Source organism: Gekko japonicus, unplaced genomic scaffold (genome assembly GCF_001447785.1).
Source record: "Gekko japonicus isolate JY-2015 unplaced genomic scaffold, Gekko_japonicus_V1.1 scaffold2897, whole genome shotgun sequence".
Classification (NCBI taxonomy): Eukaryota; Metazoa; Chordata; class Lepidosauria; order Squamata; family Gekkonidae; genus Gekko; species Gekko japonicus.
In genome coordinates this window covers 95,113-122,524 of record NW_015163693.1, presented here as the reverse complement: position 1 = coordinate 122,524, position 27,412 = coordinate 95,113, and the positions used below count along the sequence as shown (strand labels likewise).

The following is a 27,412-nucleotide window of genomic DNA, read 5'->3' as shown; positions in this document are numbered from 1 at the left end:
TCAATCGTCTAGTTTTTTATATTATGTGGAACGGTTTCCATGTGTTGCCTCTTCTTCCCAGAGCCACACACCCTACCCCCTGAAGTTAGCCCCAGCGCTCACCCAAGCCGCAGAGGGATCATGACCCGGAATATCTTTTCCCCCCTTTCCCGCTGCCCGCTTTTGTGCTTACACTTGCCCTGTGAGTTCCAGAGAACGCAAAAGCTTTCCCATTGTGTTATTTTGTCTTAACAGAAAGGAGCGTGTGGTGTTTGTTTTTTGATTATGCTATTTACTAATGTAGCCACCTACGACATTTTGCCGGCACTCAAACGGGCATTGTGTTGTGGTTGCCAGGGAGAAGAGATTCTCCCCAGTGAGCAAAGACGACACCATTCAGAGCGGTATGTGGAACGTGGCAGCCTGAGTGACCCGAGCACCTTGTCTACGATGCCCGTGACATTGTTCCTTGTGCACGACAATGCCGCCCTCCCCGATGCTCTAGTAATGGGCAGCCTGAATGCGTAAAACAATGAAGCAGGCGGCCCACGTGCCAATCCAAGAGTCCGAGGGAACTTGGACAGGTGCTCCAGCCCCTCCACCGCCACGTTGGCCCACGCAAGCCAAGAGAGGTGGCGGCCACGGGGACCTCACCCTAGACGTGCTTACTGAGAAATGAACCCCTCCCTGTGCACAGGATCCAGTCCAGGCATTTCACTTGCGCTTATTTCATATGTGGCCTGTTTTCCTCGCTGCAACTCGTACGGCAAAATATAGGAAACAATCCAGTCAGAAAGCAGGCCGTAAGCGCAACAGGGCTGGTATCAGAAGGCCAACAGGATCCCCAACAGGGTGCCCACAGGGGCCATGGTCCCCACAGCCGATACCTTTCCCGGTGCCCGCCAAGCGTGACTAGGAAATGGGCAGGGCAGGGCAGGGCAGGGCAGGGGGGGACCCTTTTTGCCCAGCTGTCAGGATCCACAGCAAGACAACAAAGTACACACTTCTAGGAAGGTTTTACTTTTATTGAAAAGCTATAGATGCAGTAACATGAACACTGTTAGGAATGGCGGGTTACCTATGCGCATAATAGGATATAGGGCTTTTGTATGCACACACACCCCACGTAGTACCCAATTAGATGGGCTCCCGCGCGGGGGCATTTAGCAGATTGCTAAAGGCTGCAGAAGGTGGGAACGTAAGAAGCTTCCCACAAAACCTAGACACACCAACTCCTCCAGTGGCCTTGAGAGATATGCGTTACAGCAAAGATGCAATTAAGCGCATGGGAAGGAAGGCACATCAGTTAGAAACATACACCACACTCATGGCAGCATAGCTGACACCAGCAAGGCTTCTGATTGGTGACTGGAGGTTTCATCGGCTGTGCGGATTCAAAAAAACCGTTCTGGCAGCAGCAGCCGCCACAGCATGAGGACCCTTGTTCTGTGACTGCAAGCAAGCCACAGTGGCCCTTCTGCAGCTGGCTCCACCTGCTGCTGCAGCAGCCATTTTGTGGGGACCCCTGATCTAAGACATCATGCAGAAAGTGGGCGACGAAGGTAGAAGGCAATGCAGTAAAAGGTTCGGCCGTTTTTTTTTTTTGCAGGATGTGCACCCCACGGAGGGCCAGTTCTTAGTACAAGGAGTGCTTGCAGGGGTTGGAGGGCCGTGGGGGAGACACTTTCACCCCAGTGGCCCTTGGGTGGCTTGGCTGTCCCGTGCCTTCCCCATCAAGCGTTTCTCCTCCTGTCCCTGGCTGCCATCACCTCTTAAGGGCCGCAGTGGCGTCTGCTGAAGACATCGCCTAGTTATTATTACTATAAGGGAGAGAGGAAGGAGGGCACCTCTGAGCCAGCGGGAGGCGTTTCACCAGAGGGAGCCCCTGCGTCCCTCGCACTCATGGCCGTCCCCTCCTTTTTGAACCTTGCTGATGTCCTGACTAAGCGGGGGGTGGGGGTGGGAGACGATGACCCTCTGAGCACTGGTGTTAGAAGGCCATGACGTGCAAGCATTATAGTGTGTGACATTTCTGAGCCAAACTTCAAAAGCCCAGTGGCTGTTCACAACTGCCGTGGCAGTATTTGTTTAAGCCCTCGCCAATCCAATCCAAGCTACTCTGAAAGCCCAATTCAGCAAATTATTTATTCAGCAGTTATCTACGGTACAATAACTGTGTTACTTTTCTTTTGTGGTACCACAATGCTCTGTGTTTGTTCATCAGGAAGGGAGGAGAGCAACTTTGACACCCATTCAAATACATTCTACCGTGATGCTAGAGTCCCTAGCAGTTAATTTGTTGGCATGATGGCCTGCCCCTAACTATCCCTGCACAAAAGCGACACAGTTCTCCCTGCATTTCTCGTTGCTTCTGCAAACACTTCCAACCCCTGGGATCATGGGATCCTTGTGGATTGGGGGCCAGAACTAAGAGGTAAAAGGAGATGAAATCACACATCCCATCCCCCCCCAGGTATTTGCTATGCTTCCCTGACCTGGATAGCCCAGGCAAGCCAAAAGGTCAGCAATCGTCAGTATTTGGGTGGGAGACCAACAAGGAATATCAGGGTCAGTACACAGAGGCAGGCCATGGCAAACCACTTCTGAACTTCTCCTGCCTTAAAAACCCCATGAGGGGTTGCCGTAAGTCAGCTGAGACTTGACAGCAAAGAAAATAAATAAAAATTGCTGTGCTTGTGATGGAGGGAAGAGAAGCCATGCCACACACCATACACCTGTCCTTCACTTCGGCCTGTTTTCTCACAACCCAAGGAATAATCTTTCCAGTGATCCCAAGGGGACTGCAGGGATGGAGAAGAATGGAAGGGAAATCCCTGTGGACTTCCATGCACCAGTGGTTGCAATGCAGGCCGATGTAGTTATTGTTAAAGCAGTAATATAACATTATGTCCCAGGAAAATAAAGGTGGTTTTTTGAGAACCCCTATTGTGTTAAGACATTGCTGGGAACCCCTGTTGGTCTGATGCAGGACCCACCCACCCCAAATAAACCCTCCAAATTTAATTAGTGTCAGTGAACTCTGAGAAGGAGCAGGAGATAGAGCTGCTAGAGGGGTGAGTGGTTTTTTTACTTTCAGCTGAGGGGATTTAGCTGAGAGGGTACTCTGTGGGAGACTGTGTTTGGGAGTGTGTGGGTGAGTTGTGAGTTGTTGCAGAGTCCTGGCTGCCTGAGATAGGGTGTGTCCAGTCAGGCGGGATACACACCTTCACAACACCCGCCTCCTGCTGAGACACACTCACATGCCCCCCACCCCCGGCAATTGCATCCAAACAAATTGTGACCGCATAAACCTCGCTCGTTGTTCTTGTTAAGAGACGGCATCACCTGTGGAAACATCTTCCCACGGCTGTGTGCCAGTTTGCGGCTCAACCTCTGCCTGGATATCTGTGAGCCCTTCACTTCCATTTCAGTGTGCCTTGCACAGGACAGCTCACCCCTTTAATCAAACTCTGTTGGTCTGAAAGGTGCCCCCCCGACTCTAACTTGGTTCTACTGCTTCCGACCAACATGGCTGCCCCACCTGGATCTATCTCCCCAAACCTTGTTTTCCCGAGCTCAGCCATCAAATCTCCAGGTCCCCCTGGGCTTCTGGTAAGGGGTGGGGGGTTCCGGGTTGGGGAACTCCTGGAGATTTGGGGATGGAGCCTGGGGAGGACAGGAGCCTTAGTGGGGTGCAGTGCCTAGAGCCCACCCTCCAAAGCATTCCTCTTCTCCAGGGAAACTGATCTCTGCTGATGAGCTGTAATTCCAGAAGATCCCCAGGCCCCACCTGGAGGCTGGCATCCCTGCTCCAGGCATTTCCAAATCCAGAGTGTGTATGACTGAGTGCCTGCAAAAGCTCTGGCTTGAAACACTTCACTCTACACATTTGTTTTGTGTCTGTTTGTTTTTAGCTGCAAAGACATGAGTTAGTAACGGCGAAGGTGACACCTTGAATCAAACCAGTTTGTCGTCCCTGAGGCAGCAGCCTGGGCCGGAAGGATGCCCTCCGTGCCACTGCATCAGAAGCCCAGGCAGCGCTGGCAGAAGGTGCTCTACAAGAAGCAGCCATTTCCCGATAACTACGTGGACCAGAGCTTCCTGGAGAAGCTCCGCAAGAACGTCCACGCGCGCCAGTACCAGTACTGGGCTGTGGTGTTTGAATCCGGGGTGATGATCCAGCAGCTGTGCAGCGTCTGTGTCTTCGTCGCCATCTGGTGGTACATGGACGTGGGGCTGCTGGCCCCTCAGTGGTTGTTTGGGGCCGGCCTTGCGTCCTCCCTCGTCGGCTACGTCCTCTTCGATGCCATCGACTCTGGAGCAGGGAGGCGCGAGAGCGGGCGGACGCGGTGGGCGGATCTGAAGAGCTCCGTGGTCTTCGTGGCCTTCACCTATGGCTTCTCCCCGGTACTGAAGACCTTGACAGAGTCCATCAGCACAGACACCATCTATGCCATGTCTGCCTTCATGCTCCTCGGACACCTGATCTTTTTCGACTACGGGGCCAACGCCGCCATCGTGTCCAGCACCCTCTCTCTCAACATGGCCATCTTCGCCTCTGTCTGTCTGGCCTCCCGGCTGCCCCGGTCCCTGCATGCCTTTGTCATGGTGACCTTCGCGATCCAGATCTTTGCCCTCTGGCCTATGCTGCAGAAGAAGCTCAAAGCCCAGACTCCCCGTGGCTACGTGGCCATCACTTTGCTGTTTGCCACGGCAGCCCTTGTGGGCCTGCTGACCATCACCAGTGTTGGCACGGTTCTCTTTGCCCTCCTGCTGGTCTCCATCTCATGCCTGTGCCCTTACTGCCTCATCAGACTGCAGCTCTTCAAGAACAATATCCACGGCCCTTGGGATGAGGCGGAAATCAAAGAAGACCTCTCCAAGTTCCTCCTGTAGACCCACGGCCCACGTAGGGGGTGCCACCACAGCTAGTGGCCAGCCGAGAAGGGGGCCCCAGGTTGATGAAAGAACAATGGCCGCCTTTGGAGATGGAAGACGCGCCTCCTTGGCCTTCTGTGCTTGGGCAGTACATTTTCCTCAATGCCTGGGCTGCCGTTTGGGGTAGTGCCAGTATTGTTAGAAACAAATACTGGGATGTGGGAAATGTTTAATGGGAACTCTCGTACGGTGGAATGTGCTCTTGTTGAAAAGGGCAGGTTAGTCATCCCTGCGACACACTTTTAAACATACTTGATGGAAGCACCCGGGGGGGGGGGGGGGTCACTGTGGATTTGAGCCGCTGTGTTTTGTTTGGAACTGACAGTTAATGAAGCAGGAAATGTAGAAATACAATAGAGCTCAGATTCCAGTCTCTACGCTGGACTGTGACAACAAACAGTAAACATTGCAAGGCATTTTACGTTGCGAGTGCTTATTTCGTCACAGAACAAATTTCAGAGCCATCAAGAAAAAAGAAGGCAAACACTTTGGCAGCTGAGCTGCCAAAATCACATCAGAGCTCCTTTCTGGAAGCTGGCTGGTCAACAAGTTAGGTAAGATGAATACCTGAAAAATATTTTGAGGGTAGTCCTTCCAACCAGTAAATTAGAATATACAAAAAGGATTGGCCCAGGAGACAAAAAGCTCTCATGCCACTGTTGCAGGCCCATTCAGGGTCTACACAGTGGGAAAGAGCTTCTGCTCTGATTTAGGGTTAGCACCAGCACTATTCTGCCCCAGCTGGGGTCTTAAGGCCCTGCCTGCCTGGATATCATTAGCAAATTAACAACAACAGAGGATCTGGACCAGCCCTCTTGAGGGCATGGTATTTCTCAGAAAGCAAAAAAATGAATCTTTCAGCATGTGTTAGATAGGTCATTGGGAAGGAAGGCAGGATGGTATAGCCCAGTCTTAACACATCTCGGAAGCTAAGCAGGGTCAGTAGTACTTGGAAGGGAGACCACCAAGGAAGACTCTGTACAGGGAGGCAACGGCAAGCCACCTCTGCTTCTCGCTTGCCTTGAAAATGCCCCTTGCTTGGGTTGCCATAAATTGGTTGCAACTTGACGGCACTTACATAATATACATCATTGCGCAGATCAAGGAAGGAAATGCCAAAGCCAGCCTGTCTCATCAGAAAACAGCTTCCTTTTCTCACCCACTCCCCCCACCTTCAAAAATAGTGTGCATTTATTCTCCTGAAATCAAGAAAATACTTAGCAAACCCACATTTCCAGGAATCCAGTATATAAATTAGACACAACAGAACTAGTTGCTGCCTTCAGAAGTTGTTTGTTGTGTTTTGTATTTTTCCTTCCCAATTCATATCTTCAAAGTGGCGAAACAAAACCGAAATTGCATCCATACAAAGTAGAAACGTCCAGCTACAAGCAGCTGGCACTGTCCAATGGCTACATCCGGGATGGCCAAAGATGTTGGGTTTTCTTGGCCTCCCTTCTGTTGGGGTGGTTGGTAACCTCTCTGCCGCTGGCAGAGATGGCAAGTGTTTGTTTAACTGCTGGGTTTTTGGAAAAAAATGTGTTCAGTTTTTTAAAAAAACCTTACTAAGCTCTTCCCCCCCCAAGAACCTTCCAAAGTAGAGTACAAAGATTATTCAGAAGAGAACAATAAAATAGTTCTTGCTAGACTTGTGCTCATGGCTATCATTCAAGTTTCACTGGTTTTGTTTCATGTTTGTTGACAGCTATGAAATCCTAGAGTCACTTCAAGCGGAGAAAGGTTTTTTGGCAACGCAACAAATTGCTGGTGATTCTGTCCCAGAATCAATTGCCCAGTGTTTAAAGAGTTTGCCTCAGCAACATTTCCTGGCACTTTCTGAAATAACTATTTATTTACGACATATATGTATATATTTAGATACTGCTTGCTTTGGCAACATGTATACTGAATATTTAGGCTTTTCTCACTGATGGGGATCCAGGGATCCATCATTCTCCAGTTTGGTGTAGTGGTTAGGAGCGCGGACTCTAATCTGGGAGAACTGGGTTTCATTTCCCACTCCTCCACATGCAGTCACAAGTTCTCTCAGAGCTGTTCTCCCGAGAGCAGTCCCCAAAAGAGGTCTCTCAGCCGCACCTACCTCACAGAGGGTGTCTGTTGTGGGGAGGGGAAGGGAAAGGAGATTGTAAGCTGCTCTGAGACTCGGAGTGAAGGGCCAGGGGGTATAAGTCCAATCTCTTCCTCCTCCTTCTCCACCCCCTCCTACATTTGAACCTCACAACACCAACCCTGAGAGGTAGATTAGGCAGGGAGTGTTCACCTGGCCCAAGTTCACTCCGTAAGCTTCCATATATGGCACTGTGGGGATTTGAACCCGGATCTCCCACATCCTCATGCAGCACTCCGACTCCAACACCCACATGCCAGGTCCTCCTTCTCCTCCTCCTCCTCCTCCACGGAACACGAGGCTGTGAAAGAGAGGTTTCAGGAGGGCTTCCTTCAGGGCACAGACAAGGCTGAGACCTGCCAGATTGTCATGCACTTTACAGTCATACACTTGTGGTGCGCTAGAAGCTGAGCATAGGATTGTTTGGGGGGATAATGCGGATACTAATGACTATGCGGAGCCATCTAGTTGGGGAGGGGGGGGGTAAGAGGGACTGATTCCTGCAAATGCCGGAGGATTAGAGATAACAGCAGGGGGCGCTCCAGTCTGCTGTAAAGTCCACTGTGTGAAAGTGAAGTGTGAATTCTTTAGCGGTAGAAAAGAGAAAGGGCCCAGCAGTGCCTTGAAGACTTTGTGGCAGAGTAGGAGCTTTCGTGAGCCACTGCTCACTTCTCCAGATAGACCAGGCTCTGCCTGAGGCCGTGGACGTCCAGAGGACTCCAGCCTCCCCTGCTGACAGTTGCTCAGTCTGTTCAGTCTGCCTCAGTGGCCTTTTAGGGGGCGCACCCGTCTGCCCCAACGTGGCGCCAGTATCAGCTAAGTCTGGTTAGCCTGGGAGAAATAGGCCCCACCTGACACCATTGCTGTTAAGCTGCCATCAGATGTTCATTTAAGCATCACGTATTTATTTGCCTGAAATGGTTTGATTTTTTAAAAGAATTGCTGTTTCTTGTTTTACCATGTGTGGTGAGCGTGCCCTGAGCCCACTTGCGGGATAGGGCGGGATACAAGCTGAATAAAATAAATAAATAGGTGCCCTGTGCATTCTTTGCCAGCCATCACGGTCAGAACTAAACCTGCACCTGAGCCTGATTGGAAGGGAGGGGAGAGAGTAACAGACCGCCCAGAACTCTTGTGTCTGTGGATCTCTTAGGCCTGTGAACTCTGGGAAACTGCACTAGGGCTATAGGGCTGCCAACTTCCAGGTGTGTCTGTGTGTGTGTCGGGGGGGGGATTGGGGGTCTCCCAGAATTACAGTTGGTCTCCAGACTAAGTTGATTGCTTATTTATTATTTATTTGTTTTAAAAAGTTATTCCACTTCTCCTGGAGGAAATGGCTGCTTTGGAAGGTGGACTGTATGACATTATAACTTACCAATGTCCTGCCCCTCCCCGGCTACATTCTTTAATCTCCACATATTTCCAGACCCAAAGCTGGAGTGCAGCCGGAATCAGAAAAGAGGTGTCTCATCAAGGACAGCCATTTGCAGGAGGCTGTGTTGGATTGTGACCTGAAAACCAGAACTTTTAGGAGGGTTTCAATTCCTGTGCTAACTTCCAAGGCCTTGCTTTTGATTACCAAGCACAACCAGCTAGTTCGGTGTAGTGGTTAAGAGCGACGGACTCTAATCTGGAGAACTCAGTTTGGTTCCTCACTCCTCTACGTGTAGCCACCTGGGTGACCTTGGGTCAGTCACAGTTCTCTCAGAGCTGTTCTTTCAAGAGCAGACCTCGAGAGAGCTCTCTCAGCCCCACCTACCTCACAGGGTGTCTGTTGTGGGGAGAGGAAGAGAAAGGAGATAGTAAGCTGCTCTGAGACTCCAAGTGAAGGGCGGGGTATAAATCCAATCTCCTCCTCCTCCTCTTCATCATCATCATCAAGGATAAAATGGAGAAGGGGAGAACAATTTCTAAATAGGTAAATTGGGTTGAGTGTAGCATAAGCACCCTCGAACAATTAGATTTTGGCATAGAATTGGGCTGTAGATTTTTTTCAAAGCCTCTCTTGGGATATAGATGACTAGGAATAAGGCCCGTTGTGGAAATAAATACGAGATCTAGAAAGAGGCTCTGGGAGAGTGCTCTGGCTTTGGGCAAACAGTGTCAATTTGCTGTGGTGACCTCAGCAGGGTATAATGACAGAGTCCACTGTTTTCTCCAGAGGAACTGATCTCTGCTACCTGAAGAGCCGTTGTAATTTTGAGTGATCTGTAGCCCTCACCTGGAGATTGGCAACAATTGTTACCCAGGACGAAATGGCTGGTTTGGAGGGTGGAGTCTATGGCATTCTACCTGTCTGAGGTCCCACCCCTCCGCACACCCCACCCTCCCCAGGCTCCACCCCTCAAATCCCCAGGAATTTGCCAGCCTGGAGTTGGCAACCCCATCTCCTTCCCAGCTAACCATCAACCTACCATTATCTGCCCCTTTGACTTCAGCTGACTTCTGCCCTCCCTTCTGCAGAGCAGTTGTAATTCTGAGTGGTCTCCAGCCCTCACCTGGAGATTGGCAACAATGGATCCCCATGAGGGACTGACTGGTTTGGAGGGTGGAGTCTATGGCATTGTACCTGTCTGAGGTCCCACCCCTCCTCAAACCTCACCCTCTTCAGGCTCCATCCCTCAAATCTCCAGGAATTTCCCGTCTGGAGTTGGCAAACCTATCAGGCTAAAGCAGTCATTTTCTCTAGGGGAACTGATCTCTGTCATCTGGAGATCAATTGTAGCAGTGGGAGATCTCCAGGTCCCACCTGGAGATTGGCAACCCTAGGGGGAAGTCAGCTGCACAGCAGGGGGTTGAAGAGAATGGTTTGATGGCTGCTGGGCCAAGATTGGCAACAATAGTTCCCCAGGAGCCCCATCGTAAATGCACCAAACAATTCCTCAAGATTTTCCAAAACACTACTCTGTTGATAAATTGCAACACTTTGAAGTAGCACCAAAGCTTTAAGATCTCTCCAGCTGTCACCTGGAGACTGGCAACAGCTTGTCTGGAGTGTGGGCAGTATGGCATTGTATCTGTCTGAGGTCCCCCTCTTCCTCCTCCTCCTCAGACCCCACCCTCAGCAGGCTTCATCCCTAAAATATCCTGAAAGTTTCCATCCTGGAGTTGGCAACCCTATCCTGGCAACTATCAGCCAACGTTTATCTGCCTGTCAGTCTTAAGTTTTACAACCCCCCCCACACACACACACACACAGCCTCTGCCTAGGGAAAGGGCAGCTGACATAATTCTCCTCTCCCCTATGAGGTATGTTATGCAACTGAAAATCCCAACTGCCTTGGGGGGGGGGGAGTTTGAGGTGTGGAATGGAGTGAAGTCCAATCAGCTTCCATATGCAAATGACCTTGGAACGCTGGGCGGGACTGCACAAAGCAGCCAGTTAACCCAGCCAGTGTCTTCTGAGTGGCAGTTCTTCCGGCCTAACACTAAAGGCGGGCATTTTAGAACTTTGGTCCCCACTATTCAATTATTATAAGGGAGAGATAAGGGACAGATACCATGAAGGGACTTGCGTATTGCAGACCACTGGGGCAAGTAAGGCTGGCAGAAGGAGCTGATGGAGGGCTACACCAGGCACAGCTTTTCTTTCACAACTTCCTTGTGTTACTGAGAGGTTCTTGTTTGAAGTGCTCATGAGTGTGTGCACATGTACTGTATTGCCAAGAGCAATTTGCCTAGTCCTTAAACATTCCATGTTCTTCCTCTCAAGATGTATTCTTCGAAACCTTAAGCTTCACAAACATGGAAGGGAGCAGGTCTAGATTTCAGGTTCAGTGAAACCCTTATGACAGCAAGCTAGAAGCATCCGCTCGATGCCTCAGCAAGGATATCCGCTGAGACCATAGCCACACGCTCGACTCTTTGCAAGACTTTGTCCTTGTCATGTCCTTCTCTAACTCCTTCCAACTCAGGTAACAATATATTACTGTATGAACTTCTGTGGGCTTGGTATGCCTGTCCTAGATCCACCCCCCACCCCCCCGGCTCCTAAATGTGCTGATTGTACAGAGCCACCCTCCTTGGGGCCATGAACCCAATGATTTGGGGGCAGGGGAGGAGGTGTTCTGGCACTCTGAATCCAAGACGAAGCATGGAGATCCTGTTGCTCCTGTCCTTCAGGCCTTGCCCGCTTGGACTAACATAGCTGTAGCTTGTATCTGGACCAGCAGCCATTATCCTGACTCCCTCTCGTTAACAGCAGTTCCTCAGCCTCAGTCTTCTGGCTAGCCCTTTCCCATTCAGAATCTCTGGATGCTCTCCTGGGCTTTTAGGATTCCTTGCTTTACCCAGCAGCTGTCCAAATCTCACCTCTCTGCTTGTGGGTGAAACCATTAACCACTGTTCCCTTTAATGCAAATCTTTAATTGGTTTACAGCAATCCAGCTTTACTCACTACTCATTGATCAACTCCCTGGTAGTCATCATCTCCACCAAAACAGCCGAGTCACACAGACCCTTTTGCGGTACCTTGGCACTCCTAATTTAGTTGGCCAGACCAGGACACAGGAGGTTAACCATAAAGCATCTGTTTAGGAGAACTCCTGAGGAGATCTCTGGTGCAATAAGCCCCTGGCTTTCAGGCAGAAAAAATCCACGTACTTGAAGCTAAGGTAGTTGACCTAAAGAAGTTGGAAGATAACTCCAAACAAGGTGAACAGGGAGTAAAATGGCAAATGAGGTTGAGTGTAATTCAGGGTCAAGCGATGCACATCGGGGCAAGAAATCCTTAAGAACATAAGAGCCCTGCTGGATCAGACCAGTGAGGGTCCATCCAGTGCAGCACCTTGTCTCACACAGTGGCCAACCAGTTACTATAGAAGATCAATAAAACGGGCATAGAGGCAAAGTCCTTTCCCTGATGTTGGCTTCCAGCACTAGTCTTCAGAGGTCTGTTGCATCTGAACGTGGAGGTTGTCATGGCTGGTAGCCACAAATGGACCCTGTCCTCCGTGAATTCACCCCCCGTTTCCTTATCACTAAATCCTCTGGCAGTGAACTGCACATTTTAGTTATTTGTTGAGTAAATAAGTATGGATGGATGGATAGATAGATAGATAGATAGATAGATAGATAGATAGATAGATAGATGTTGTTGTTCAGTCGCACAGTCGAGTCCGACTCTTCGCGACCCCATGGATCATCTCCCGCCAGGCCCTCCTCTGAAGTTGGCTCAATTTCATTTTCGTTGCGTCGATGACACTGTCCAACCATCTCATCTTTTGCCATCCCCGTCTTCTTTGACCTTCAATCTTTCCCAGCATCAGGGTCTTCTCCAGTGAGTGCTCCCTTCTCATTGGGTGGCCAAAGTATTTGAGCTTCAGTTTCATTATCTGGCCTTCCAGGGAACAGTCAGGGTTGATTTCTTTTAGGATTGACTGATTTGATCTTCTTGCAGTCCAAGGGACTCTCAAGAGTCTTCTCCAGCACCACAGTTCAAAAGAATCTATTCTTCGGCGCTCGGCCTTCCTTATAGTCCAACTCTCGCAGCCATACATGACTACTGGGAATACCATTGCTTTGACCATGCGGACTTTTGTTGGCAGGGTGATGTCTCTACTTTTTATCATACTGTTTAGGTTCGCCATTGCTTTCCTCCCAAGGAGCAGGCGTCTTTTAATTTCATGGCTGCTGTCACAGTCTGCGGTGATCTGGGATCCCAGGAACGTGAAGTCTGTCACCACTTCCACGACTTCCCCTTCTATTTGCCAAGGAGTGATGGGGCCGGATGCCTTGATCTTAGTTTTTTTCATGTTGAGCTTCAAGCCCAGTTTTGTGCTCTCCTCTTTCACCCTGAGCAGGAGGCTCTTTAGGTCCTCTTCACTTTCTGCCATTAGAGTGGTATCGTCTGCATATCTGAGGTTGTTGATCTTTTCCCCAGCAATCTTAATTCCGGCTTGTGAAGATAGATAGATAGATAGATAGATAGATAGATAGATAGATAGATAGATAGATAGATAGATAGATAGATAGATAGATATTCACACACGTACACATGTAAATCCTTACATCTATACATCGATGGGGTCTGAACTGGAAATGACTGACCAGGAATGAGATGTTGGATTTGTAGGGGTGGCAGTGGTAAAACAAAAAATGTTATATTAGGGATTGTCTGGAAAGAGATTGACAATAAAACTGCTAGTAAAATAATGCCTTTTAAAAAATCTACAGTGTGGCTGAATCTGGAATGGTCTGTGTCTTTCTAACTGCCCCATCTCAAAATCAGCTGGAACAACTATAGAAAGAACTAATCTAAACTATCAGTGGGGTTGAACTATCTTGGAACTTTTCAGATTACTAAAAAGACAAAAAAGGGGTGTGTGTGAGAGCGAGAGAGTGAGAAATAAAGTAGAGTTTATGCAGTTATGCCTGGGAAAGAGGGCATGGATACTGAGAACTTATTTTTCCTCTCTTGTCATAGTAGAAGCTGATTTCACCCAGTGTTATGGATGGACAATAGATTCAGACCAGTCAGAAAGAAGGAGTTCTACATGCAATGTGTAATTAACTTATGGGATTCGCTACCACAGCATTTAGAGACAGCCATCAGTTTAGATGGCTCTAACAGCAAATTAGTCAGATCAATGGAGAATTGCTGAAATAAATTTGTATGTTTAGCAGCAGTGCCCATCAATTCTGAACACCACTTGCTTGGGGGACCACAGCAAGATAAATATGTTCCTCTCCTTCCATGCCTGCAATGCTTCCTCTGTCCAGGGCTGGTGCCAGGGGTTGTTTTTTTGCACACTAGGCACTACCTTCTGGCACGCCCCCCCCCCCAATGTGCCCACCAGTTTTCAAACATAAATGCATTTTAGGAAGAATGAAAAACAAAATTTGAAATTGCTAATTTATTTTTTTTTTAATTGTGAGAACAAATAATACAATCTCTGGTTTTCTCTCTCAAACAGAAAAACAGTGATGTTGAAATTTAAGTCTCCTTAATGTTTCCATTTCAGGCGCATCAGAATCTCGTTTTGCCTGCCCTTTCCTAGGCATGCTGCCCTTGAATACATGAAACTGCCTTCTACTGAATCAGGCGACTGGTCCATCAAACTCACTATTTTCCATTCAGTCTGGCAGCAGATCTCAGGCAGAGGTCTTTCCCATCTCCTTTTGACAGTGAAAAGAGGGACGGAGAAAGACGCACCCTCCCTTGCACGCACACACGCACACACATGCACACACCTATCCTCCTTCCTCTCTCGATGGTGCTGGCCATGGCAGACCCATGAGGGATGCTGGGCAGCATTGCCGAGGGGGAAGGAGGGCGCACATGGCCTTCCCACCCCACCCCGGCTTGCCAGTGGGCGCGCGCACACACACACACACACTCGGGAGGGCGTTCACCCCGGCCCTCATCCTCTGTGGCTGTTCTCCCTCCCTGTGTTGGCTTTTGCCCCAGCCCTGGGTCTCAGCTCACCTCCATGGTCCTTTGCCCTCCCCCCAGGCATAGTCGACTGGCCCATCGCAGGCACGGGAGGGGCAAGGGAATGGACTTGAAGGGCTGGCTGCAGAAGAAGCGGTAGGCGGGGTTCCTGGGCCACCTTGACTGGGAGACAGAGGGTTAACAATAAGGGGGGGGAGGGGAGATCTTCGTCTAGGGTGCCTGGGGGAGAGCAGGACCTGTGGGCTCGCAGGCGCTGGCAGCCTCCACCATCCCAGTGCCCTCGACTCCCGCGTCACAGACATGCACCGGCCTTGCCGGGTAGCCCCACCCCTGCCATCAGTTCTGCACTTCCCTGATGTCTGCGCTCTAGGCGGTCGCCTAGGTTGGCCTAATGGTAGCACCAGCCCTGCTTCTGTCTCTGGCAGGCTTTTAACACATCAGAAAATAATGCTATACATTTGAAAACTTGCCACCAACCCCCCCCCCACATCAGAAAATAATGCTACATGTTTGAGAACTTGCCATCAACTCCAGAATGATGATGGAAGTTGCCATACCAAAAAGGAAGGAAATTAGAACATCCTGAACCAGGTTATCTTAATTATAGGCCAACATGTAATAAATGAGCTTTTAAGCAACCTGTTTCTAACACTAAGATCTCCAATCCACCACAGAAGGTTGCTGGGTGACATATTCTTAACTGGACCTACCTCACAGTGTTGTTGTAAAGATGAAGAGGAAGAAGCGTAGGGTTTTATACCCTGCGTTTCTCTACCCTAAGGAGTCTCAAAGCAGCTTATGATCACCTTCCCTTCCTCTCCTCACAACAGGTACCTTGTGAAGTAGGCGGGGCTGAGAGAGTTCTGAGAGAGCTGTAACTGGCCCAAAGTCACCCAGCAGGATAAAATGGAGGACTGGAATACATTTCTGGATTCCCACTGGGGAGAAAGACTGGGTATGACATTTATTAAAAATCTATTTTTAATGACATTAAAAAGGTTATGTTGTTTGTCATACAGCAAAGAAGCCTTTAGAAAGGGCTATTAGATCTTCCACCAACACAACAATGATGATGATGATGATGATGATGATGATGATGATGATGATGATGATGATATTTATTGTATTAGCAAAAAAGCCATAGCAACTGTACAGGATAAAATAAAATAAATTAAAAAAAACAACAACACACACTTAAAAGGTCGACAGTTATCAGCAGTAAACTAATTAAACTCAGGGAGATTTGTTTTCTTAATCACCGCAGCTAGAAAGGAAGCCACTATAGCGTGGTTTGATTGTCAGGGAAGTTATCAGACAATAGCACTGAAACTACCCAAGGAAGGAGGGGAAGCTTTTCTTTTCTCATAACGGGAATGATGTATCTCTCTCTCTCCTTATTCCACTTAAGACAAAAAAGCATTATATGATCCATAGTTTCTATCATCTCTTGTCTACAATCGCAAACACGTTCCGAAAACGGAAGTCCCAAGAAGCGACCAGAGAGCACCTTAGTGGGGAAGGAGTTGAGTCTCGCCAAGGTGAACGCTCTGCGTTGTCTTGGGATCTTTAAAGTGTAGCAATATGACGGAATAGCCTCAGGGGGGGGCAAGACCCAAGGATAGACCAGAGCAAGTACGTCGAGCTCTTTGGAGGGTACTGCTGAAGTCAAGATCCTTTAGTTTTGATTTAATTTCTCTGAGCGACTCGTTTAACAATGAAGCCGTTATATCAATCCCCAAGGTTGTTAATTTCTTATCATGGAAACCACATATTCAGGCGGCCCTCCAAGCTGCAAATATCACAATTAAGGCGATTAAAAAATTCTTTTATTCCAAGGGTGCTAAACATGTACCAGCTGCCATTAAGATCTTCAATGCGAAAGTTGCCCTGCAGACCCTTTACAGGTGCGCAGTGTGGATTGAAGGTGTATCTGACATCCTTGACTCAACCCTACACACTTTTCTGAGGGAAATTGCGGCAGTCCCGAGATGTGTAGCGGGAACCGCACTTAGGGTTGAATTTGCCCATCCGTCAATGGAAAAGAGAGCCTGGCTTGCAGCTTTCAAACTGTTTGTGAAGAAGGGTGCCCAGGGTGGTAGCACGAATAAAGTGGGTTTCTCACATTTAATCCCCTGCGACACCTACAAGAGCAGTCGATCAAAGCTAATTACACAGAAATAATGATAATAACCAGTGCCTGAACTGGGAGTTCTAGCTTTTGTTCCACATGTATAACCGCTAAATCAGATTAATGTTCCATTACCATGCACATAAAGGGTGTTGCAGGGGGGAAGCTTCCTTTTCCTACTTTGGTAGGTCCTGGGGAAATATTTCTCTCCCCCCCCCCCTTCTGTTCATAACCCTAAAAGGTTTGTGACCTGTACTACTATTAAGTCCATTCTGTTGCCAAGCAGGATAGGGATGAGAAGACAAGAGCTGAAAATAAATGGGGGGGACAGACACAGAAAAATTAGGTGGAGGCCAGGCAGAAAGTAATGAATGTGAAAAGAGTGGGAAAGAGGGTGAGAAATTAAGGAATGGAGAGGGGAAGGTGCTTTTACCCTGCTGCAACACACTTGACTTGACTTGACTTTACTACCTTGCTTCAGTCTTGCTGCATGGCTAGTCTAGCCGATAGAGGGCCCATTTTACTCTGCTCACCTTTGCCCCTAGTGGCCACAGCCAGAACTGCGCCAAAAGGGAAATCATGGAAACGGCATTCGGCTGGATGCCGCCTGACGCTGGCTCCAGCTGCCTTGGCCCCCCCTGAATTTTGTCCCCTCAGGCCGGGGGGCCCTCGACATTTCCGTCCACATTTTCTCCCCAATGCAGACTCAAAGTAGCTTATCGGCATTGTTCTCTCCTCTGTCATTATTTTATCCTCCTGTGAGATAAGACAGGCTGAGAGAATGACTGACCCAAGGTCACCAAGCAAGACTGGGGTTTTGAACCCGGGCTTCCCAGACCCTTGTCTGACCACAACTCCGATAGCTCAGGTTGTCTCCCGTGGAAAACAGGATGCTGGACCAGATGGGCTTCTGGATCTGCTCCAAGCAGGGCTTTTCTTCTATTTTTGTGTTCTAAAATGTGATTATCTCAGGACTTTTCTCCTTCAAGTAGCCAGAGACCACAGGGTGAGTGACCACTGAAAGTACATGGCAGAAAGGAAACGCCCAACCACAATTTTCAGATGTTCGGTGCTTGCTAATAGAGGCTCTTCCCCCGTTAACTAAAGGGTGGGGGGGAACCCAGAACAAAAACCACACCACCTGGGAAATGTACTGCCATGTTCAGACAGTGCCACAAAAGCAAACATTTAAAGAAATGAGAGAAAAATCAGTTTCGGAATGAGTGGGAGATCAAGATGACTATGTTCCAATTTTAACCAGCGAAAGGAAAGTTTAGATATAAAAAACAACCATTTGGTTAGTGACTCATGGGAAAAGAATTTCTCTCTTTTCTTCAGGGAAGCCCTTGGAAACAACATGAGTAAGAAGAGAGAACTGAAGTTTGTCTAAGCAACCACATAATAAAACCTGGGAACAGCAACATCTTAAAATGTCATCTCCACAAGGGCTGTGACAGACATCGTGTGTGTGATAAAAGTCCAGGCACCAGAGAGCAAATCAGATGTGAACTGCGCGTTACATTCAAATGCATGTTAACAGATCCCTGACACCATTTAAAAACAAGAAAACAAAGCCACGTTGTGGGGTTTTTTTTGGAAATTATAGGCAGCGGCGGACCCCACCTGGTGCTTCCCTGCTCCAAACCACACATATAAATCCCAGCATGTTTGGAACTCCACAGAAGGCGGCTGGGAGCAGAGGAATAAGGGACAGGGAAAGGGTTAAGCTCTAAATTTCCCCCATCCCAAAGCTGCTTGTCTTCCAACAGAGGTGGTATTTGGTCTCTTTTACACGCAATGGGTATGTAATGCATAGCTAGAGACTCTCAGTCTCTGTGCACTGTTGTGAATAGTTTGTATACCCTCAAATATTGTGCCTTCGTGGAAGCTCTGCTTGCTGTTTTGCTCCTCTGAATTGTATGGGAAGCAAGAGTCAGGAAAAGGGGAGGAAAGGCTTATCCAGCCAATTATAAGCACATTTGGTCATCAAGTCACAGCTGACTTATGGTGACTCCGTGGGGCTTTCAAGGCACGAGGTGTTCTCAGTGGTGGTTTGCTGTTGCCTGCCTCCGTGGCACAACCCTGGTATTCCTTGGAGGTCTCCCATCCAAATACTAGCCAGGGCTCACCCTGCTCAGCTTCTGAGAGCTGATGAGACTGAGCTAGCCCGGGGCTTTGTTTAATATTGCCTCCCTTTGAAATTGTAATTGACTCTGGAGAATACAGCTGTTGGGCTGCGGACAGACTGACACCTTGGGGCGCTTTGAAGGCAGTGCTGATACCTCCGTTTCATGCAGGAACAGAAATTCCCAGTCAAACACCACACCCTGACGTGCCATTATATCACGCAGGGGGCGCAGTGGATCGTACACACTGTTGCCGCGCACCATCCATGAAATGCAGCTTGGTGGTTGGGTTTTTTCTTCAAAAAGGTCTTGGTACATGCACATATGTGCACCATGGAGTGCAGAGCAAAAAAACACCTGGAATAGATTGGTGGGTTCACACTGCCAATCTGTTTTGTTTGTGCTCCCCTGCATTCAGACATCCAGGAACACAGGAGGGATGTGCAGGGAGCCATGAGCCCCGGAGTTCAACCAGTGACTATTTACCCCATCTCCAGCTTGCCTTCTGACGGGGTGTGGATGACTGGGGGACGGCTGGCAGATGTGGCTGTATGAACCAGACGGGTTAATCCGTTGGGGATCAGCAACTATATTGGGCCAAACTGCTCATCTGACTGCAACCTTGGTGTGCGAGTGCTCTGTAAGGGCAATGGCAATGTTTTCCTCTAACAACTCACACACCCAAACTCAGGACCACAACCAGTCTTCCTTGCAAACTGGGAAGGGCTACCATACATCAAAGATTCCCTTGGAGCCAGCAAAAAGTTCTAGAAACCTGCTGTCAAGCCAAAATGTCTATCAGCTGTGTCAGAAATCCACAAGAACAGTGGTGGTCTAACACCTTTTTATCAGGACCAACCAAAATATCACAAAGTAGTGGGAGGCTGTTCCACAAAGTGTCCCTGCTTTGTTCCTTGTCACTGAAACGGAATGGGCTCCGTGAATGTCACACAAGCAGCCCAGGATGGTGGAGAGGCCAAGAGAAGCTGGCCCAATGAACACAATTAACACACAGGAGTATAGGGAGAAGGATGATCCTTCAAATTTTTTTGTCATGGGTAGCCTTTAAAGGTAATTCTTGGAAGTGAAGGACTCTGCAAAGCCTCTTTGCACCAAACACACCAGTATTCCAGAGAAGGCAGTAGAGCTAAGAAGGTCGGTGTGTCCACTTCCTCTCTGTCTTTCCTCTTGGCCGTTCTGCTGCTGTCTCTTTGTTTACCTAGACTGCCATTCTCAAGGAACTTCCTTCTAGCTGCTTGGTTCTCATCCAGTTTTTGTACTCTCTCTCTGATCTCCATGAGAGCAACATACATTCACTGACTCTCTCTCCATCCTAGCTTATTGCTAGAATGCCTGTAATGCCTTTCCTGTCCCAGAAGGATTTTTTTTAACAATAAAGAACATCCATTTCTTTTCTAAAGCAACAAGCCTTGAGTTTTTGTTGTTCAGTCGCACAGTCGAGTCCGACTCTTCGCGACCCCATGGACCAGATCACACCAGGCCCTCCTGTCTTCCGCTGTCCTCTGAAGTTGGCTCAATTTCATATCCGTTGCATCTATGACACTGTCTAACCATCTCATCCTTTGCCGTCCACATCGTCTTTGACCTTCAATATTTCCCAGCATCAGGGTCTTCTCCAGTGAGTGCTCCCTTCTCATTTGGTGGCCAAAGTATTTGAGCTTCAGTTTCATTATCTGGCCTTCCAGGGAACAGTCAGGGTTGATTTATTTTAGGATTGACTGATTTGATCTTCTTGCAGTCCAAGGGACTCTCAAGAGTCTTCTCCAGCACCATAGTTCAAAAGAATCTATTCTTCGGCGCTCGGCCTTCCTTATAGTCCAACTCTCGCAGCCATACATGACTTCTGGGAATACCATTGCTTTGACCATGTGGACTTTTGTTGGCAGGGTGATGTCTCTACTTTTTATCATACTATTTAGGTTCGCCATCGCTTTCCTCTCAAGGAGCAGGCATCTTTTAATTTCATGGCTGCTGTCACAGTCTGCGGTGATCTGTAGACTTTATTGTAAAAGCAGTTGCCCTCTTTCACTAGCGCACAGCCAGCTCCTGGTTATGGGCCCAGCATGCTGTACCACAGTTCTAACTGTAATATCTAGTACCTTTAACTCATTTTGGAAGCAAATTGGTAACTAATCTAACTGGCTTAAGACAGGCAAGATGTATTCCCATGGCCTAATAATAACTAGGCTGCTATTATGGCTCAACTAGTAAAAGCAGAAAGGTCTAATTAGATCATCACGCACAGAGGGAGGATACTTCAGGTTTGTGCATGCAGTGGCAAACCAGTTTGCTATTACATTTGAATCAAGTTATTGCTTCCCTTCTGCAACAGATACCACCAGTGGAACGTCATGCTCTCAAAAATGATTGCCACTTGTATGCAAGTGTTCTGCCAAAGCATTTCCTGCCTTTATTCAATCAACTACTGCGTGTGTTGACTGAGCCAGTGCTTGTACATGATGCTTCTACAAATTGCAATACAGAAACCAGATGCTCCAGAGGGATAATTGTCCTTTTGCTTCAGCCTGGGGTTTTGGGGTTTTTTTGTTTTTTAAAAGAGAAATTGTTCTGCCTGTGGAATGTTCACTCATATTCAGCTAAAGTGAAATATAATGTTTTGAGAGGGGATGAGGAATACGATGATGGTCTAAAGATTCCCTCATAGAAAGCACGTACTCCAGTACAATGAAATGTCATACTGTAGAATTTTTCAGCTGTATATCAAAGCTTGTACTGGATGGTTATAAAAGCCAGCGCTGAAGCCTTCCATAAGACTTGCCAGCATTGTAGGCACTGCTGATTTAGATCAGACTCCTGGCTTTGAAGGTGCATTAAATGGAATGGTAGAGGGTGGGATCAACATTTGCCTTGGCTCTTGTGCCCTTTATAAGTTCCAGCTGGATAGCAGAAGAACAGTGTGGGCAGGAGAGGGGGAGAACTGAAGCATGATTAACAGCATTCTTTCAGCCTCCAGGATTTTGTCTCAGTGGCTGCCCTGATACTCATATTCGTACACACTGAATTCACAGCTCTGCTGCATCACGGACCAGGGGAGGCCCCGGCTCCAGCACCAAGACCAGGCAGCCCGAGAGGCCCGGTGCTACATCGCCTGAAAGACCTGATCGAGGCCACGTTCGATGGAAACCCTGAGGAACTATCCTACTTTGTAGTACGAGTGATGAAGTTTGTGGAACAGTTGGGCCACCTGTTCCCGGATGACAGTAGCCGAGTGGATGTGGTGGCCACCCGTTTACGGGGAGCCACCGCGGTTTGGTATGTGGGATTGCACAATGCCAGGGGCCCGGAGCTGGTGAATTTGGATGCTTTTATGTAGGCGATGCATGCCCAATTCAAGGACTGGAACGCCGGGCCCAAAGCAAGAGCGTTCCTATGCACCCTGAAGCAAGGGAGGAGACTGATTTTTTTAAAAAATTTTTTACATTTTATTTTTTTTTTAAAGTCCATAACAAATACATAACATCAAAACAGAGGTATATCATGTGCTGTATACAATGTGTTGTGATAAAATCAACTATAACTACCAAAACTGATCACACAACATTAACAGAGCATCAGTGTTACATTTAGAGGTGCAGAACAATGAGGTCAACATATAACAACAATCATATCATAACACCGAAATAATTTCTATGTATCTTTTTGGAATTGTAGTACTGTATGTGGCTTCTAAAAACGGTAACCATTTAGTATAAAATAAAGATTGGGCCTTATAAGTATTATACGGGGATATCGAGTTAGCTATTTTTCCATGGCATAAAGTTCCCATATTTGCATGTACCATTGGTGTGTCGTTAGTGTGTTGGAATTCTTCCAATTTCTAGCTACTACCATTTTGGCTGCTGTCAGCATTAGTGATATAAGCTCTTTGGATGAATTTGGGATTTCCATTTCGTCCCAAAGGTCTAATAGTATGAGGGTAGGTGACAATGGTACGGTGATATGGGTTAGTTTTTCTATCGTTGTTAAAATTAAAATCCAAAAGTTCCTAATTTTCCTACACGTCCACCAACAATGATAATATGAAACGATTTCGTTACACGAGTGCTAGCAAAATGGCGGATATGATTTGTTGATCTGATGAAGTTTAGCTGGTGTGTGATACCAGCGCAGGATTAGTTTTAAAGCTAGCAAAATGGCGGATATGATTTGTTGATCTGATGAAGTTTAGCTGGTGTGTGATACCAGTGCAGGATTAGTTTTAAAGCCTGTGCTCTGACATTTAGGGATCGTGAGGTCATGCTGGGTGATGTCCATATTTTGAGCCAGGTGGAGTCATCTGTGGGGATGGAACAATCCGAATTCCATGCCTTTTGGTAAGTATGTAAAGAGTTGGTGGAGTGGGTTAGTAGGGATTTATAGATCATGGATATTAGTCCAGTACTAGAGGTTATGTTTGATGATAGTATTCTCTCAACAGTAGTGAGTGGTCTGATATCATCTTTTTGAAAGATGATTTTCCAAAGATGTTTGACTTGAATGTACTCAAACCAGTTGATTTTGCAACGTAATTTGTTTTCTAGTTCAAATCTAGTTAAAAGCTGGTTTTTGGCAGTAATGTCTTTGAAAGATAATATTTTGTTGTCTCTCCAGATCTTGAACGAGTTGGGCGCACTCGCTGGGGTGAACCAAGATTGGCCTACAAAATAGGTAAGTATGGACGGTTTGGGGAATTGGGTAGGTTTCCATTTGTCCCAAACCTTGAGTGAGTTCAAAAGGAATATATTGTCCAAAAGGGATTGGGGTCTCAATTTGGGAATTTCCCGTAGTATTTCTTGAAATGTTTTATGAGCAAGGTAAGTTTGTTCTATGGCTTTCCACTGTGCCCGGTATTTTTCACTGTATTGTTTAAAGATGCCTGTAAGTGTCGAGGACTCATAGTATAATGTTAAATCTGGAAGGGATAGACCTCCTCCAGATGAATGTTTTCGCAGAGTGTTAAAGCTGACTCTGTGGATGGATTTGTTCCAAATATATTTCGTGATTTGGCTCTGCCATTTTTTTTAATAACGAGCTTGGAATGAATATTGCTCGAAATACGTATTAAAAATTTGGGAAAATAAATGATTTTATAACTTGTATTTTCTCTATCCAGCTTAGTAAAGGCGATGTTTGTGAGTTGGGTAATTCATCAAGCGATTTTTCTAATTCTGCGTAGTTGCTTTTAATGAGGTCTGTTAGTTGAAGCGGGATATTTATCCCCAGGTATTTCCAGTGTTTCTTAACCCAACTGTAGTTGTAATATCGCATGATGAATTTCTTGTTGGGTTCTGTTAATATAATGGGGTATAAAATAGATTTCGAATGGTTGATTCGGAGGCCCGCTATCAAGCCGAACGTATCCAATAAGGAATGTAGTTCAGGCAAGGATTCCTCTGGATTTGTTAAAAATAGTGTTAAGTCGTCCGCGAATAAGCTTAACTTCAGGTGATCGTTGTTTAGTTGAATACCTGTGATTAGATCATTGGATCGGATGGCATGTGCGAGTGGTTCGATGGCGAGGGCAAATAATAGGGGGGAGATTGGACAGCCCTGTCTTGTGCCTCTGGTTAGGGTAAAATCTTGTGAGCAAATTCCGTTTGTGAAGATACAAGCTTCCGGTGAATGGTAAATGGTATTGATCAAATTTAAAAATTTAGGCCGAAATTCCATATGTGTTAGGAGGGAATTAAGACATTGTGTTTCAACCCTGTCAAACGCCTTTTTAAAGTCAATAGATATTATGAATGATGATCGGACGCAATGTTTCTGGTAGTATTGGATAATATTTATGGCTTTGCGTGTGTTGTCTGTGATTTCGCGGCGTGGAATGAAGCCTGTTTGGTTGATGTTGATATAGCGTTCAATGATTTGATTGAGACGTGATGTCATCACTGCAGTGCAGATTTTATAATCTTGATTCAACAGTGAGATAGGCCTGTAAGAAGTTGGAAGTGTCAAATCTTTGTCTGGTTTTGGGATCAAGACAATTTTAGCTTGATTCCATGAAGGTGGCATTATTTTTTCTTCTAAGACTTGATTGCAGGTTTGTGTCAGGGGTTCGCTTAATATATTAGAATTTTTTTAATAGAATTCTGGGGTGAATCCGTCTCTACCTGGAGATTTGTTTAATTTTAGTTTTTTAATGACTTTTTGGATTTCCTGAGGTGTTATAGGAGAGTCTAGCCATTGCTTGTGTTCTGTAGATAGGTGTTTGGGTAGTGGCCATTTAGTCAAAAAGTCATTAATATCAATTGTTGCTGGGTTATCTGATGTATATAAGCATTTGTAATATGCAAGAAATACTTCTGAGATCTCTTTGTTGCTGTATTTAAGTTGACCATTTTTATGTTTAATAGCGTGGATCGAGTTTTCACAGCGTTTCTTTTTGAATTTCCAGGATAAAAGTTTTAATGTTTGTGGCGTCTTGAACCAATATTTCTGCTTTAAGAATGCTAATCGTTTTTGGATTTGAGATATTTCTAAAGCTTCTAATTTTTTCCGTTCCAATTCCAGTTTTTTATAAACACGTTTTCTTCCGTGGAGTTTGTAATCAGTTTCTAGTAATTGAATTCTTTCTAATATGTCTTGCTTTAGCTTGTTTTTTTCTTTTCTGTAGGTGGATGCCAGAGCGATGAATTTGCCTCGGATCACGGCTTTCAATGCATCCCAAACTAAATGTTGTGAGACCCCACAAGTGGCGTTATGTTGTAAATATTCTTTGATTTCAGATTCGACGGCATTGGTGATTGATTGTAACAATAAAATATTTGAATCAAGCTTCCAGGTGTATGTTTGCTTTGTTGGTTCTCCGATTTCAAAGACTGCTTCAGTCCACGCATGGGCTGACCAAATCCTCAGAAGGAAGGAGATTGATGAGGGAATATTCCTCCAAGTTTAAGTTGCACGCGGCAAAGGTCCAAACTTGGCCAGATCCGGTGCTCGTTGAGTTGTACCGGGTAGGGCTGAACCCAGAGATCCGGGAAACAGTCCTACGAGCGGTGGACCCAATCTCTTTACCGGCATGGATGCAGGAGGTGGAGAGTGTTGAGACCCGCCTAAATACTCTGCGCCTGGACATCGCAACGGCGGGAAGCAAGCCTAACCCCCCGGCGCAGAAGATGAAACCAGCAAAATTGGCTGAGTCTACTCGGGAGTAACGCATGCGACAAGGGCTATGCCTAAAGTGTGGGGAGCGGGTCCAGGGAAGCAGGCTGACTGTGGTGCAGGTCCACTTCGTGGCTGACTGTGGTGGAGCGGGTCCAGGGAAGCAAGGACCGAGTGATCCCACAAAAGCACGCCTTAGCAGCCAAGCCTGGTTACCAGAGCATGGAGAATGGTCATTGCTGTGGAGCAGTGGGTTCAGTGGCCTGCCAGCCGAATGTGGTGGAAGGGACTTTGTGCAGACCATAGGATGGCCATGAGTGCTTCAGCTAACAAGACCAACCCTTCTAGTCCAGCCTGCCTGAGAGGTAGAGCCCTTGCCTGGCCACAATCCCAGCCCCCCTCCTGGCTTCTGTTGGCTGACAGCTCTGGCAACCTCTCTCTTTTCAGTGCAGTCAGTGTGCCCATGATGAGTTCCTAAGCTTCTCTGCTCTCACACTTCACTGGGGGCCAACGCAGGGGTGGTGAAGCTGAAAGACCCTTTAATTTATACCCAAATGGATGGGTTCACTATGAAGGAACCGTGTGAATACGAGACTGTGCCTTTGTGGGTTGGGGCGAGGGATCACTGGGAGGAAAGATCATTCGTGATTACCCGAGCTGCCACATTCCCACTAGTGTTGGGGGGCCCTTGGTTGCATGGACACAATCCATACATTCTGTGGGATGAAGGGAAGGTGCAGTTTATCTCACCTCGGTGTCAAGGGCACCGGTGGAACCCACAGTGGGGCCAGCAGCCAGTAGTGGAACACCCTAGGGTGTGTTTGGCTCAGGAGGAGTTACAATCCATTCCCCCCGAGTACCGGGACTTGGCCAGGGTGTTCGAAGAGGAAGAAGCCGATGAGCTTCCCCCCCATAGACACCCAGATTGCAGTATCGAAATATTGTCTGGCCAAAAACTACCCAAGGGACCATTTATGCAATGGGGCCGGCCGAAAAAGACAAACTGCACAAATTTATTGATAAAAACCTGGCCAGGGGTTTCATCAGGCCGGCCTCCTCCCCTTTTGCAGCCCCGGTTCTCTTTCGAAGAAGAAAGATGGGGAGTTGAGGCTGTGCATGGATTACTGGAGCTTGAATCCGGTTTCTTCGACCAATGCTTACCCCATGCCCCTGATCAAGGATTTACTTGCCAAGGCGGCCAAAGGGAAAATATTTTCAAAGTTGGATCTCCACGATGCTTACTTTCAGGTCCGTATCAGGGAGGGGGATGAACACAAAACTGCCTTGAACAAGTGCTTGTGCAACACCTCATTGATTAGATTCATGAAGACCCCTGGCACCCCCCGAAGACTGAACGGCATCACACGATACTCAAAGAGGCTCCCTGGGCCTCTTTGAGTATCGTGTGATGCCGTTCAGTCTTCAGGGGGTGCCAGGGGTCTTCATGAATCTAATCAATGAGGTGTTGCACAAGCACTTGTTCAAGGGGGCGCTTGTTTATCTAGATGATATCTTGCTGTACTCCCCCGACCTACCCTTCCACGTGAACTTGGTGAGAGACGTTCTAACCACATTGCACAAGCACAAATTGTTTG

General features: G+C 47.4%; 1 protein-coding gene and 1 long non-coding RNA gene across 2 annotated transcripts in view; both read left to right on the top strand.

The window, feature by feature from the left end:
* The window catches only part of PIGC (phosphatidylinositol glycan anchor biosynthesis class C), a 16,569-nt gene extending 11,372 nt beyond the window's left edge, over positions 1-5,197 (top strand). The window contains exon 2 of the mRNA XM_015407802.1: positions 3,894-5,197. Coding sequence (XP_015263288.1) covers positions 3,982-4,875 — 894 coding nt within the window. The 5' untranslated portion in view covers positions 3,894-3,981 and the 3' untranslated portion in view covers positions 4,876-5,197. The remainder of the gene's footprint in view (positions 1-3,893) is intronic.
* A 17,770-nt stretch (positions 5,198-22,967) lies between these two features.
* LOC107107496 lies at positions 22,968-25,403 on the top strand. The gene is made up of 3 exons (XR_001482393.1): positions 22,968-23,047; positions 23,325-23,381; positions 25,330-25,403. It is a non-coding gene; the product is annotated as an uncharacterized LOC107107496 (long non-coding RNA).
* The last annotated feature ends 2,009 nt before the right edge of the window (positions 25,404-27,412 follow it).